The sequence below is a fragment of the Aspergillus lentulus genome, assembly GCF_001445615.1.
Source record: "Aspergillus lentulus DNA, contig: Alt01, strain: IFM 54703, whole genome shotgun sequence".
In the NCBI taxonomy this organism is placed as follows: Eukaryota; Fungi; Ascomycota; class Eurotiomycetes; order Eurotiales; family Aspergillaceae; genus Aspergillus; species Aspergillus lentulus.
Window position 1 is genome coordinate 2,776,571 of NW_028322123.1, and position 13,523 is coordinate 2,790,093.

Sequence of the window (13,523 nt, forward strand, 5' to 3'; positions counted from 1 at the left end):
CGACGGCGATAGTATATGGTAATACAAGAGCAGCAAGAGATTCGGAGTTGCTCTAGTGCTGAGAGGTGTAGATGAGGAAAATGAAGTCGATCATCGACAAGGGGTTCTTCATTGATGCCCGATCGAGTTTAGCGCCAGGCCTATAAGGGTCTCCAATTAAGCTTGAAGATGAAGATCACCACAAGACTCGACGATACTCATTATTTATCAATACTTGCACTTTCGTTGAGAGTCAACCTCATGAAACCCCGGCTACCAAGGTCAGGGGGCCTATTGTTCAACCCGCCTTCTACCCTCAGCAAGAGAGTAGCTTCTCGTCGTTATACCGCGCCTTCATCACCTACACCCTCCGCACCTTCTCCGCCGAAAAAGCGACTATGGCTTCGACTGACGATTGTCACTGCAACTGCGGCGGGAATCGGAGCCTATGTTAGATCGCAACAAGGCTCAGAGTCGACGACTCTGAATCCAGTCACCTTTACCAAATACCGCCTTGTCGCAAGGGATCCGGTATCGTCGAATGGCAGTATCTTCACTCTGAAACCACCCAAGCCCGACGACAACCGCGAAGCCTACGAAGACGCATGGAAGACCGGCGTATGGAGCGTTATGTTCAAGCAACCGCAATTGCAAATCGGAAGAGAGTATACACCCCTACCGCCAATAACGTCAAAGGCCCAAGATGAGCAGGAAGAAGGGTGCCTCCGGTTCTTCATTCGGAAAGACCCGTTCGGGGAGGTATCGCGGTATCTGCATTCTCTTGATGTAGGATCACCTATTGAAGTGCGCGGACCTCGAATTGAATGCGAAATCCCCTCAGATACTCGGCAGATTCTCTTTATCGCGGGCGGTACTGGAATTGCTCCTGCTTTGCAGGCTGGACATACGCTTCTACGCCGGACAGACGCGGACCACAAGCCGAGGCTTCACATTCTCTGGGCGAATAGAAGACGGGATGACTGCCTGGGGGGTTACAACGATAGTTCGGCAATAGACGAAGCGCAGCAAAGATCCTGGTTTTCAGGTCTGTTCGGGTCATCAAAACCCAGCAGTCCTCCGCTAGCGGGTCCGACACAGGATCCGGCAGTCACTTCGCTCATGGTCCGCGAGCTCGAGACTCTCAAAGCTCGATATCCGGGCCAAGTTACGGTTGACTATTTTGTGGACGAAGAGAGTTCGTTCATTGAGAAGAAATCCATCACGAGATTCACCGATTCCGCCTCCTCCCATGGATCTCCTGGTGGTAAAATGATTCTCGTGTCAGGACCGGAAGGCTTCATCAGCTATATGGCAGGACCAAAGCTGTGGGCGCAAGGGATGGAACTCCAAGGTCCACTTAACGGAGTTATCAAGGAACTCGACCTGAAAGATTGGGCTGTTTGGAAGCTTTAAGAGTCCGCCATCCTGTCTATGTACATTTACAATATGTAACCTCTAAATCTCCCTGTGTAAATAATTATAGAATTTTGGCACTATGTTGAATAAAGCTGGGTAGTCGAGGTTAACTCCGTACAAACAAGACAAGACATTTTACAGGTTAGGAAATGAGATCATTAGCCCTCGGAGAGACCGTTTAAGCATTGCCGGTAGCGTAGTCTTCGAGGTACTTGGCCAGCTTCTCAACGTTCTCCAAGGGAACTGCATTGTAGTTGCTGGCCCGGATACCGCCAACACTGCGGTGTCCCTTCAAACCCTGGAGCAGGCGCTTCTCAGCTCCAGCCAGGAATTCCTTCTCCTTCTCGGCATCACCGCCGTAGACGCGGAAACAAAGGTTCATACGGCTCCGGACACTCTTGTCCGGAACAACGTGGTAGACCTGGGGGTACTTGTCCAAAACACTGTAGAGGATCTCGGCCTTGCGGTTCGAGATCTGTTCCTGACCGGTGATTTTCTGCGCACCGTAGGTCTGGACGAGTTCGGCCATGACCTGGCCCGCAATCCATAGGTTGAAGATGGGGAGTGTGTTGTACAGGGAGTTATTCTTCGCGATGGTCGCGTAGTCGAGCACGACGCTCCCCGGTAATCCGCCAATGTTCAACCGATGAAGAAGAGCAGGTGCTGGTGTAGGCGTCTGGGGAGGCAAAAGCGACTTTTTGATGATGACGATGGAAATACCAGCGATACCAATGTTTTTCTGGGCACCACCCTGCTGTCCATTAGCTCTAAGACTCGAAAATGAGATGTCGTCACAGGAAGAAATACGTACGAAGATGACCGAATACTTGCTGACATCAACCTTTCGGCTGAGGAAGTTGGAGCTCATGTCTGCGACGACAATTCGGTCGTCCGATTCCAGGATCTTTGGGAAGCTGGGGAACTCCACACCGTCCACCGTCTCATTGTCACAGAAGTAAACAAACGCCGAGTTCTTACTGGGCGAGAGGGTCCAGGTCTCCTCTGCAGGGATCTTGCCAAACTTCCCATTGTTCGCGGTTCTGGCATCCAGCGCGATGTTCACATGTTTGGCACCCACCAGACGGATAGCCTCCTGCGCCCCCTTCAACGACCAGGAACCCGTGACGATGTAATCCAGCTTCAATTCCTCATGTACCTCCTTTTGTAATCTCTCAAAGACCAGTTCATCCTTGTTTTCGGTGGCCGAAATCTCGGCCTCTGCTCTCTGTCGTCTGCGCTCTACCCACACTCCAACAAGGTTCTGTACGACCGAGCTGAATTGTCCACTTCCACCCCCCTGCATGAACAGGATCTCGTAGTCATCGGGAATATCCAGGAGCGTTGCCAAGCTCGCCTTGGTATCTTCCAGGATCTTGTTTGCGGTAGGAGAGCGATGCGAGATTTCGCCGAGTCCGAGACCGCAGTCATTGTAGTTGACGAAGGCCTTTGCGCCCGCCTCCACGACCGAGGTGGGCAGGGGAGCAGGACCAGCTCCGAAGTAAGCGACCTCTTGTCTGGAAGGCATATTGACTGTATGAACCTTGCCTTTTGATCAATTGAAGCAGATTCAAAATAGTTTTGGCCTGAGAAAGGAAGAAACAGATTTAAATGTTGGCGGGGTTGACTCAGAAGGTTCCCAGGCCCCGCCGGAGATTAAGAGTGATCCCCGAGAGCGGATCTGTAACTGCTCTTGGTATTATTGACTCATCCCCTCAATCACGACGTCGAGTAGTTATTGATTATTCAGCCAGGGATAATTGTTCGACATATTACTTTCATAGTTGTCTGGTAAAAGACCTATCTACAAGGTGTCTTGTCTTAGTTGCACGTATCCCCTCCTTTACCTCTCTAGAAGAAAGTATGTAGTGTATGAGCATGTGTCTTGTATAGCTTCAACTTATCCTGTTATGGTAAAAATGCAACTTGCTCTAAGATGGCACGTTCCATTTCAGCATACTCGCCTACCTTCTATTATTGTTAATCTGGGATTGCACTTCAGACAGTAGATGTCCATGATGGAAAATGTCCATGATGGAGAATGTTCTATTGCATCAGATTCATGCCGGTGAACTGTCGTATTTCATTGAGGGAATAAGCATGCTTGCGGCAACATTTCCTTGGGGCCCGGGGTATTCAACAGCATCGGACAATCAGGTTTGACCACCTTCAACTCTCCTTTCGGTGGGCTGGCCCCTTCTGAAAGAGACCACAAGTCACTACAGCAAACGATGATATTCAATGGTGGACTACCATCTCGTTAAGCACTACTGATATCAGCAGTCAGACTGACTCAGGTGTAGCACTTCATTTGCAGCACAGCATATATTTCGTTTGCCAACATCGAGAGCATATCAATCAGGGGAAGATTTGACTGCATCTAACAACTGTTGACTGTGGCAGTGCCGACTGATTCACGGTCTTCATATGAGGGGAAACAGACGATCACTCATAACTTGCAAGGGCCGCTGCTCCTCGTCAGTTTCAGCCTCGTCCGTGACTGTCAGCCCGCAGGATCTACCTAGTGCTGCAGCTTGGCTGTGCAATTCGAATCTTTCTTGAATTCTTCTCGTCCTTGTCCATTGCCATTCTATCTTTAATTTTGTTCTCTTCTATTGAAGTATCATCGATCCACGTCCTGATATCTATTCCAATCTAGCAGTCAGTGGCTGTCTACATCTACTTCCACTAACCCTACCGACCAATGCTGGGCTCTTAGCTAGGTTAGGAAACCATCTTCGCCATGGATCCCTTTACCTGGATCGGTGCGATTTCAGGAGTTCTTCAAATCGCTCAAGTCATTTCCCAGACAACCGCAGGTTTGGTCAAGTTAAAGGGGAGATTCAGCAATGCCGATCTCACCATCCAGTCACTCATCGGAGAGCTATCGATTATCGAATCAGCTTTGACTCACCTAGAGGATTGGGCTAAATTCAATGCCCGCGGTATGACCAAATCTGAAGAGTACATTGAAGGATTGAATGTCGCATTGGATGGCTGCCGGATGGTTATGGAGGTTCTGTCCGAAGAGGTAGCATCCCTTGTCCAGAACATTGCAGGACAGGACTCTGTCGTTGGATTCCGGGCGCGTGTCAAAGTGGTCTGGAATGAGGATGTCATGCGAGGTCACCAGGAAAGACTCCATGCGCAGGTGGTGGCTTTGCAATTGCTGCTACAGGCGTGTCAATGGTCGGAGCCTCGAGTACTTAACATGCACGTTATATGCTGACAGCGCGATAGTCGCTCATCGTCCGAGCAAGTCGAGCTGCTCCGGAGAGCGGAAAACCGCCAGATCATCAAAAAAGTCGCGGATGATACGGCCACTCTTCGGAGCTCCAGCTACGCAGGCTCCCAGGCACACGGTTCGAGTTGGAGCTTCTACCAGCCATCCGTCAGCAATGTCGCTTCTGATTTGGACAGAGTGCTTGCCTCTTCTCCTTCGATCCGTTACGCAGGCCACCACTTCCGATCCAAATCGGACATAGATGAAGGCTATGCAAGTGCAGCCACTACCAGTCGCAGCTTCTCGCAAACAGATGGTTTCTCGCTGCCCCTTCGTCCCAATGATTCGATCGTTACGAGCAATGGTCACAGCACGAGCGTAACGCTACAACATGCTCCGCGCCAGTACAGCCAGAGTCAAGTTCGACGATCGCAATCAGATTCAAAACCGCCATCAAGTGCTCGTCCTCCGTTGGGGTCCAAGCGCGAGAAGATACGTTCGGTCTTTCGGCGATTCAGTCGAAGCAGCCTAACGTCAAGCTCTTCGAGGTCGTCCGGTCTAAGCCCTACGGCATCGAGAGTAGCACGCGCTGGTGACGAAAAAGATTTGAAAACGAGCATTGATCTTACAACTCCTGAAGGGGCTACAGCTCCTTTGATCGTGAAACTGGCCCAGTCAGGAGGGTTGGCTGACATTGAGATGCTTATAGAAAGTGGACATGGAGTTGATGCACGGCATCTGAGTACTCGCAGGACTGCACTATTGGTGGCAGCGCACTGTGGTAATGAGGCGGTGGTCAATTTGCTTATTCAGAAGGACGCGAGACTTGATGCTGTCGATGCCTGGGGTTCTACAGCTCTCCACCTAGCGGCTTCACGCGGCCATTGTGACGTACTTCAGCTGCTTCTTCTGGAGCAATTGGACACCGAGACACGAGATACCCAGGGCAGGACGTCGCTTTGGCTAGCGGCTGGTCGAGGCCAGCTTGAAGCCACCCGCTTGTTGATTGCCCACCATGCCAAGGTGAACGTGCGAGCGGAGAATCATACGACGCCGCTTCATGCTGCAGCGAAGCGAGGTGACGAAGAAATTGTGGAGCTTTTAATATCATGTGGTGCAGATTTGGAAGCAAGAGATGGTGCGATGATGACAGCGTTGCACTATGCATGCGAAGAAGGCCACCCAGGCGTGATGAAACTGCTCCTGGATAACAGAGCAAATATCAATGTGCCCGGAAGTGACCGAAGGACGCCGCTCATCTGCGCCGCAGCAATGGGGAGATATCTGGTGGCGCAGGAGCTGCTCAAGCGTAAATCCTCGACTCATTGTGTGGATGATTCTTCCATGACTGCGGTACACTGGGCCGCGTTCAATGGACACATCGAGATTGTGGATCTCTTGGGTCAGAAGAAGGGCGTGCTGACAGCGACCAACAAATTAGGGCGAACAGCCCTACACCTCGCGGCCATGAACTCGCGTTTCGCGGTGATAGAGCTACTTGTGCGCAAGGGTGTACCGGTCGACACACGATGCCTCGACGGTCTCACCCCTCTCCATTACGCCTGTTTGGCCAACAGCATTGAGATTGCCAGACTACTGCTCATCAGTAACGCGAACATCGAGGCGCAGACAGAGATCAATAAGCAGAGACCCATCCACATCGCAGCCGCTCGTGGATCGATGAATATCCTCAATCTGCTTTGCGACAAGGGAGCCTCGCTGGAGGCTAGAGACGCCAAGGGTGACCGGGCCCTCGGGGTCGCTTCTCGCCAAGGCCATGCAGCAGCAGTTCAGAACCTCCTTGATCGAGGCTGCCCTTTGTACTTGGCATACGAAACCAGGACACAGGAAGATTCCCCACTGTGTCTGGCAGCAATGGGGGGACATCTCCCCGTAGTATCTATTCTCCTCCAGCACGGCGCATCCGTTGTGCGGAGAGACGAGTCCGGATGGCAGCCACACCATTACGCCGCGTATTATGGACATCCTGACGTTCTGGCACTCTTGCTTCAACGTGGACCTGCATCGGCAAATGATGGGACTAGGTTCGGCCTTGATGCCGTGGGAATCGGCTTCGCCCCGCATGCTGTCATCTCTGAGGAGCGAAAGGAGCAAGTCCGGCGGTTGTTGACCCAAGATAGCAGGCATTTCGTTCCGCAGACCCATATCATTGCTTCCCAACCCCCTCAAGAGACAGGAGAAACACTCCATAACAGGACAATATCCCCTCGGATATCCTTGACGGCTCGATCTCCAGAGCCCTGCGCTGAGCCCTCGGCCATGGCGCCTCAGGAGCTGCCTGTCACCCTCGAGCAAGGATTGCCCCCAAGCCGGTCCGCTACACCGGAGCATATGCGCGGAGGAAGACGCACCAGCCTTGGTTTGAGCAGCAATCCACCGCAATCCAGGCAGTTCGAGGCAGCTATACAGTCTTCTTCGTCAGGTACAGCTCCCCGTCAACCTGAGCCAAGTGTTTCTCACACTGGTTCTACTTCTGAGCCTTGGTTCGACTACTCTCTGCCGTACTGGAGGGGCTCTCCAGTTCTTCATGAAACCGAGACGGAGGTCGAAGTACTCGCACCACAACCGGGTCGGCGGAGGGTATCAAAGTTACCATTGCTATCCACATTCAACCCCGTTGACCCTGTATCTGAGTCAACTAGTATGGTGAACTCGGATTCTGAGTCTTCATCTTCCGTATATACTGCGCGCGAGGAGTAAGTCTGTGAAGGAAAGGGCTTGCATGTAATGAAATCTTTGTATTTACAACTATAATGCCATGATGATGATGATGATGATGATGATGATGATGATGATGATGATGATGATGATGATGATGATGATGATGATGATGATGATGATGATGATGATGATTATGATGATGATGTTGGTGTTGTAGTAGAATATTTGAGACAGTCAACCAGGGGAATTCCCCAGCAAAGTGGATCTCCACCGCGTGCGGTTTATCTATCCACTTGCCTATTTAATCCTTCTCTGCTACCTCTGGGTCAATTCCCATTCTATCCCATCAATTCCATCATCTCATCTACTCAAAATGGGTCAATTAGGTCGCTATGTGGTCGAGGACAGAGATTCGCGGTATGGATCTGAATACACCTGCACCATCTGCCAGAACCAGTTTGACTACTGGCCCGACGTGGAAGAGCACTGTCGATGGGACCACTTCTGGTGTGCGCGATGTGAACGCGTCATTCGTGTCAGAGGCTTCCAAACGCGATGATCTGCGGAACTCTCATCGGCATCACATTTGCAATCTTTTCGAATTTCCAAGTGGACTTTCCGTCTCAGCGCGACCTGGAAGACCATCTGGACGAACAGCACTGCTTGTGCGAACCATGCAAAAGATACTTTCCTTCAGCCTACGAATTGGGCCAACATGATATACAATGCCACAACTGGTGCAATATCTGCGACAGGTACTTCCGCAACGAGAACAACTACGCATGGTTCGTCCCCATGTCCTCGCTCAATTGCTACTGTCCGTATCTGAATGCCAGACAGCACCAACGAACGCACGACGCGAGGAATGCTTCGGCTGCTGCCGAACATTCGGGTCGTTCTCTGCCATGCTGATCCACCTCGAAGCGGGGACATGCTCAAAGGGCGTGGATCTTAGCGATATTCACGAGATTGCGTTCGAGTGCTACCAAGCCCGCAAGTACACCCAGGACCAAAATGATTATTTTCCGTACTTTTGCCCTGATCCTGGGTGTGGGCGCGAGGTCCTTTCCCTCAGCTCTCTATCAGCATGTGGAGACTAGTCCGAGCTGCGATCATCTGTTGCAAATGCCGAAATGTCTGGCTAAGTTGAGACGCTTCATCTCGCAGCGGGTATAGTCCGCCAACTGGTAAAGACGATAGCAATCGGTAACATACATTATCGAGACCCTCATCGATACGCACAGACGCGCGGAACTATAAATCCCCTCAAAGTCTAGACTTGCGACGAGTCATTCGGATACATAGTCTCAGGCTCATTCTAGGCAATCCGCCGCTTATTCAAGTACCTTTCGCTAGGCATATTGGATATATAGGCTGTCCTCAATGATGCAGAACCTGTATGGATCCAATCCATTCAGTGAGACTAACAAACATGATATACTAAATCAAGCAACACATTCTACTGATATCTGCCTCTGATAGTTATCTGTTTGTATTGTCGCATCCGTGGTCGGATGGCGTCCGACTCCCCTTGGGCCAACAGACTAGACGCCTCGTATTCTGGTGCCCGGCGGCAGCCATTTCACAGTCTGCGCCCCTTTTACGCACTTGTCATGATTGACATTCACGTCCCGTGCTCAACCTGAAAAGAGTCAATGGATAAGTTCTTTTCCCCGACCCATTGTTGTTCTTGGTTAAGCCTCCCTCCGTTAATCTCCATGAAACTGCTAGGAGGTTAAATTTATATAAGAGATGACAACGGCCTATTGAATCTGCGCAGACGCCATGGTCTCAAATGCAAGCGATGGTGAAAAATGCCGTCATCTCCAGAAGCTCCCCAGCAGAGCAGCTTATTTACCTACCATCTCTACCCAGAAAATGAGCACAGCATCTTGATCTCACCACACCAACTTCCCATCAGACTGAGGAAACGACGGAAGTTCCTCAAGGAAAATCCCGAAGTTGCGACAGATCCAAATGGCTTCTTCGTCCACAAACCTTACATCTCGTTCCACCGTCCTCCGCGAACCCTGCGACGAGGCAGTAGCAAGCAGGGAAGCCCAATCTGTCTCATCCACAACTCCGCGTTCTGGAAACGATGGAACCTACAATTCGGGGAGGACATGATCGCAGCGATTGACCCAAGAGGCGCAGTGAGCTGGAACCGACGAAGCAACCCCGACAACCGCATCGACGCCGGCGACGATCTCGCGTTGAAGGGTTACAAGGTGCGCAAGTGGCGACTCTGGCGGGAAACGGGCAAGCAGTATCATCGAGACGTGAACGCCAGACGGAGGCAGAAGAGAAAGGAAACGAAGGCCAAGGCCAACAAAGAAGATGCACAGCAGGAAGTCGGTTATTCGAATGGCGATACCGATCCAGATGCCGGTCATCTACCTGCGCGTGCCGACGAAGCGCTGGCGCTATGTTGGATCGAACCACTATCCACGCGCACCAGGTGTTATCAGTGGAAGTACGCTGGGGTTGATCTCGCCTGGAAGGGCACGAGGAATCTCCCGGCGGAGCTGAAGTGGTCGAAGCGCTGCTTGCCATGGCATCACCTTAAACTGACTGCTGAAGTGCCATCTGCTTCTGGCCACTGTCAAGGCGAAGTGGTTCTTGCTCATTATTTCAGCAGCATCGCGAAGAAAAAGTATGGCGTCCTAGTTATCTATAAAGCAGAGGTATCCAGTGTTTTCGGGCGCACGCCAAATGCAGATGTAGGAGACAATTATGATTATGACAGCTCCCTCAGCAAAACCCATGAAGCCATTGTGGCGACTGCAGTTTGCATGGTTATCGGGGAGAAACAGAAACGGAATGTTGTATATGCGATCTTCAAAGCAATCAGAAAGGCCGGCGAGGACGGGGGAGGTTAGTAGCTAGCTAGCTATCATCATCCATTGAATCATCGATTCAATCATCACATTTCCATTTCGAAGATAGAGTGAATACTAACCCCAAACCATGCCCTCCATCTAAACAACTAAACAAGCACAGCCCTAACACCGAGCCCGACTCCGACTGAATACCTACCCTATAGGAACGCAGCCAACTCCCCGTCGACTCAAGTATGACTCAACAATAAGCAACAGTCACGAATTCCTTCACCACAGGAGCTGAAGAACGCCTCGTTTGTCATCTGCTCTGAAACCGCAAAGAAGTAAGGTAAGGTATTCTCGTCTCTCGTCTTCTCGGGATTAACCTACCAGCGACCCGCAACTCAATTCTGGTCTGGCCGATTTGTCAGGCCGCGGCGATGTAAGCCGTCTATGATTAATCCGAACTATGTACTGCGTACCCCCTGTACGTATACGCCTTGGAAAGCAAGTCACGCACAGAATGATGCGGAAGATGCGAGAAGGAGCCCGAATCAGAGTCCATACGTTTATCGTTGTCGCGAAAATAGATCGTAGATCAATTTCCAAAGGATTGCAAAGCAGAATGTTAGTCATTTCCAGTCCGGTCTGTCCTGCCCCGTGGGTGCCTGGCGGATTTGTGTCATGAGGCAGACATATATTCGACGGGAGACAAGAGAGTATAGGTATAAATAGTAGGCATCTTCATTGAAATAGTCTCTTCGGATAGGTTGCTTTCAATTCAGTCTATTGCATTACAGCTACGAGTTCGCAATCATCTTGACCTGGTGAGTCCTGCCGGTCTTGCGACACTTCTCTTGGACACAATATTCGAAGAATTGGACCTCAGAAGGTTGAACGGACCTCTCCTCTCCTCTTCCCTAACATAAAAACATCAATGGGAAGAGGTGGATACAACGATCCCGCCGAATCCACGAAGCCCCCCCATCCGGTACGCGCCGGCACTGGCGTCACGCTCGACTTGCCATCTATGCAAGGGCGTGGCGGATATAACGACGTGCATAGCGACGACTGAATAACGCTCGAGAGTCAACCTGAGTCTGTCGGAATATATTGCCCCGGTTGATCTTGTTTCTCGGCCATCATCATGAGTTGGTACGAACGGCGGTGCCTGGGGTATGGGCTGTGGGATGGCAATACGCCATCTTTGGTGGAAGCGACGCAACCATATAAATGCATAAGAACGTCAGATCGACGAATATATTTGCAATTTCACTTTCCAACGCAGAACCTAAAACAAGCCCCGATGTTAGCCGCAAAGCAACATTATCATAATGACACACGAAAACCTACTTCTCGAATACGACGCCCAAGACATCCTCCACGTCGCCGCTCTCGCCTTTGCCGGTGATCTTGGCGAGAGTGTCAGCGGCGAATCGCAGATGCTCGGCTGCCATCACGACATCAATTTCAGTCTCAATATTTCGATCATGAGCATAGCCGGGAGTTTGGGGCGTTTGGGCTTGGGTAGTCTCGTTCAGGAAATCCTCCAAGTGTTGCATGCATCTTTGTAGATTAGAGCTTTGTCGATGGGTCACTCCCAATGAATCTTCCCAATATGAAATATCATATTGCCCATTCTCGTCCCCCTCCATTCCCGCTGGGGACGCAATTTCTTCAAATGTTGAAATCAAGCCTCGTAGGAATCGTTGCATGTTCCCCGGATCTGATTGCTCAGGCAGGGCCCGTTCCGAGGCCTCGTGGCAGGATATGTCGAATATGCGTTTCTCCGGAACCGCTGGAAACAGCGTCCTTATTTTCGTCTTCAATTCATGCAGTGACTGGCCGGACCGATCTGCAGCAGGAAGTCGATCGCATTTGTTGATAGTCACAACAATGCACTTCCCAGCTTGCACACAATCATTAACCGCATCAATTACCTCCTGGTCCACTGACAGTCGGTAAGGCGAGCCATTGGTCCATTCCAGGGAGACAACCAACACAACCACGTCCGATTCCAGAGCCCTGGCTCTGGCGCGCCGGATACCCTCCTTCTCGACTGCTCCAATGACCACGGTTCCCTGACCTGTGGAAGCGCTCTTCTCAGACCGGATCCCAGCCATGTCGCCAAGCTTGCAGTACCAGCCGCCGAGATCAACCCCAACATCCACAATGTCCCGAGTAGTTCCCTCCTCGGTACTGACAATCGCGGCCTCCTTGCCCACAATCCGATTCAAGAGTGAACTCTTGCCTGCATTAGGAGCCCCAAGCAGGGCGATCTTGATCCCATTGCGCAGCAATTCTCCCTTCGACGCATTTTCAATATGCAATCTCAGCTGAATCTGTAGCGCACGGACCTGTCCTGCGACGGAGCGGACAAACTCCTCAGGAGACTCGTCGAAATACTGGTCCTCGGAGAAATCAATCAGTGCCTCCAGCTCCCCGCGCGCATATAGTAACTGCTGGCGCCACGATTCGTAGCGTTTCGAAAGAGCGTCACTGGCACCTCGAACAGCAAGGCGCCGCTGCTGTTCCGTATCAGCGGTGAGCGTATCGCCCAATGCTTCGATTTGCGGCAGATCGAGCCGGTTATTCATGAACGCCCGGCGAGTGAATTCGCCCGGTTCCGCATAGCGGACCAGACTCTCCGGCCGACTGGTGCGGGCAATAGCCGCCAGCACCGACTTTACGATAGCTGGCCCACCGTGAAGATGCAGCTCGAGGACGTCCTCGCCTGTGACGGTTTTGGGTCCAGGGAAATACAGTACAAGAGCGCCCGCATCGAGGACTGTGTTGGCGGACGGCTCTTGTGTAGGGTCGTAGAGGGTGCGTACTGCGGCAACACGCGCGCGAGGAAGAGGTGCACTGGGACAGAGGGCGCGATAGATCTATTCAGGGATCGAAGAGTAGGTGTCAGCTCCGCTCTGGAAATAAATGTCAATTGACCCACCTGCACACATGCGGAACCCGAGACTCGTACAACTGCTATGGCTGCTCTACCGGGAGCAGTAGAGAGCGCATATATCGTTGAATCGGCCTCCAAGGAGAATCGAAAGCTCGGAGATGCAGAGAATTGCCGGCAAGTGCTGGGTAATCTCCGCTGGGCCGGTCGTGCTAGATCAAGAGCAACTGCATGACTGCAAGAATATCGGCTCCATGACGGGCGAAAGGTGAAAGCCCGCCGTAGACTCCAAAATCCGAATGCTCGCATGCGCAGGCAGGTAAGTGGAAAGTTGTGGTTGGAAGTAGAGGGCGGAGAACCAATGGTGATATTCTGTGTTATCAACGATGATATCACGTGATCACATACATGTTCTTAGGTCGGCACAATGGCTACTATTTACAGCATCTGCATGTTAGACAGACATCCTATAACGCTTATAGAGCCTTGAGTGTATAGCCGGCCT

At 51.5% G+C, this 13,523-nt stretch overlaps 5 protein-coding genes across 5 annotated transcripts; 3 read left to right on the plus strand and 2 right to left on the minus strand.

Moving 5' to 3' along the window:
* Positions 1 to 240: 240 nt before the first annotated feature.
* On the plus strand, positions 241 to 1,392 carry ALT_0854 (cytochrome b5 reductase family protein; the record flags this gene model as incomplete). Its single annotated transcript, XM_033558818.1, has 1 exon — positions 241 to 1,392. One exon carries the CDS (start codon positions 241 to 243, stop codon positions 1,390 to 1,392), a length of 1,152 nt encoding a protein of 383 aa, XP_033414709.1.
* A 181-nt stretch (positions 1,393 to 1,573) lies between these two features.
* ALT_0855 (O-phospho-L-serine:2-oxoglutarate transaminase) lies at positions 1,574 to 2,920 on the minus strand (the record flags this gene model as incomplete). Its single annotated transcript, XM_089599054.1, has 1 exon — positions 1,574 to 2,920. One exon carries the CDS (start codon positions 2,918 to 2,920, stop codon positions 1,574 to 1,576), a length of 1,347 nt encoding a protein of 448 aa, XP_089456718.1.
* Positions 2,921 to 4,135: 1,215 nt separating this feature from the next.
* Positions 4,136 to 7,336, plus strand: ALT_0856 (ankyrin repeat protein; the record flags this gene model as incomplete). The annotated part of the gene is made up of 2 exons (XM_033558816.1): positions 4,136 to 4,581; positions 4,633 to 7,336. The coding sequence occupies 2 exons, from the start codon at positions 4,136 to 4,138 to the stop codon at positions 7,334 to 7,336; spliced, it is 3,150 nt and encodes a 1,049-aa protein (XP_033414707.1).
* A 1,775-nt stretch (positions 7,337 to 9,111) lies between these two features.
* On the plus strand, positions 9,112 to 10,176 carry ALT_0857 (uncharacterized protein; the record flags this gene model as incomplete). Its single annotated transcript, XM_033558815.2, has 1 exon — positions 9,112 to 10,176. One exon carries the CDS (start codon positions 9,112 to 9,114, stop codon positions 10,174 to 10,176), a length of 1,065 nt encoding a protein of 354 aa, XP_033414706.1.
* A 1,289-nt stretch (positions 10,177 to 11,465) lies between these two features.
* Positions 11,466 to 13,327, minus strand: ALT_0858 (tRNA modification GTPase; the record flags this gene model as incomplete). Its single annotated transcript, XM_033558814.2, has 2 exons — positions 11,466 to 13,004; positions 13,067 to 13,327. The coding sequence occupies 2 exons, from the start codon at positions 13,325 to 13,327 to the stop codon at positions 11,466 to 11,468; spliced, it is 1,800 nt and encodes a 599-aa protein (XP_033414705.2).
* Between the last annotated feature and the right edge of the window lie 196 nt (positions 13,328 to 13,523).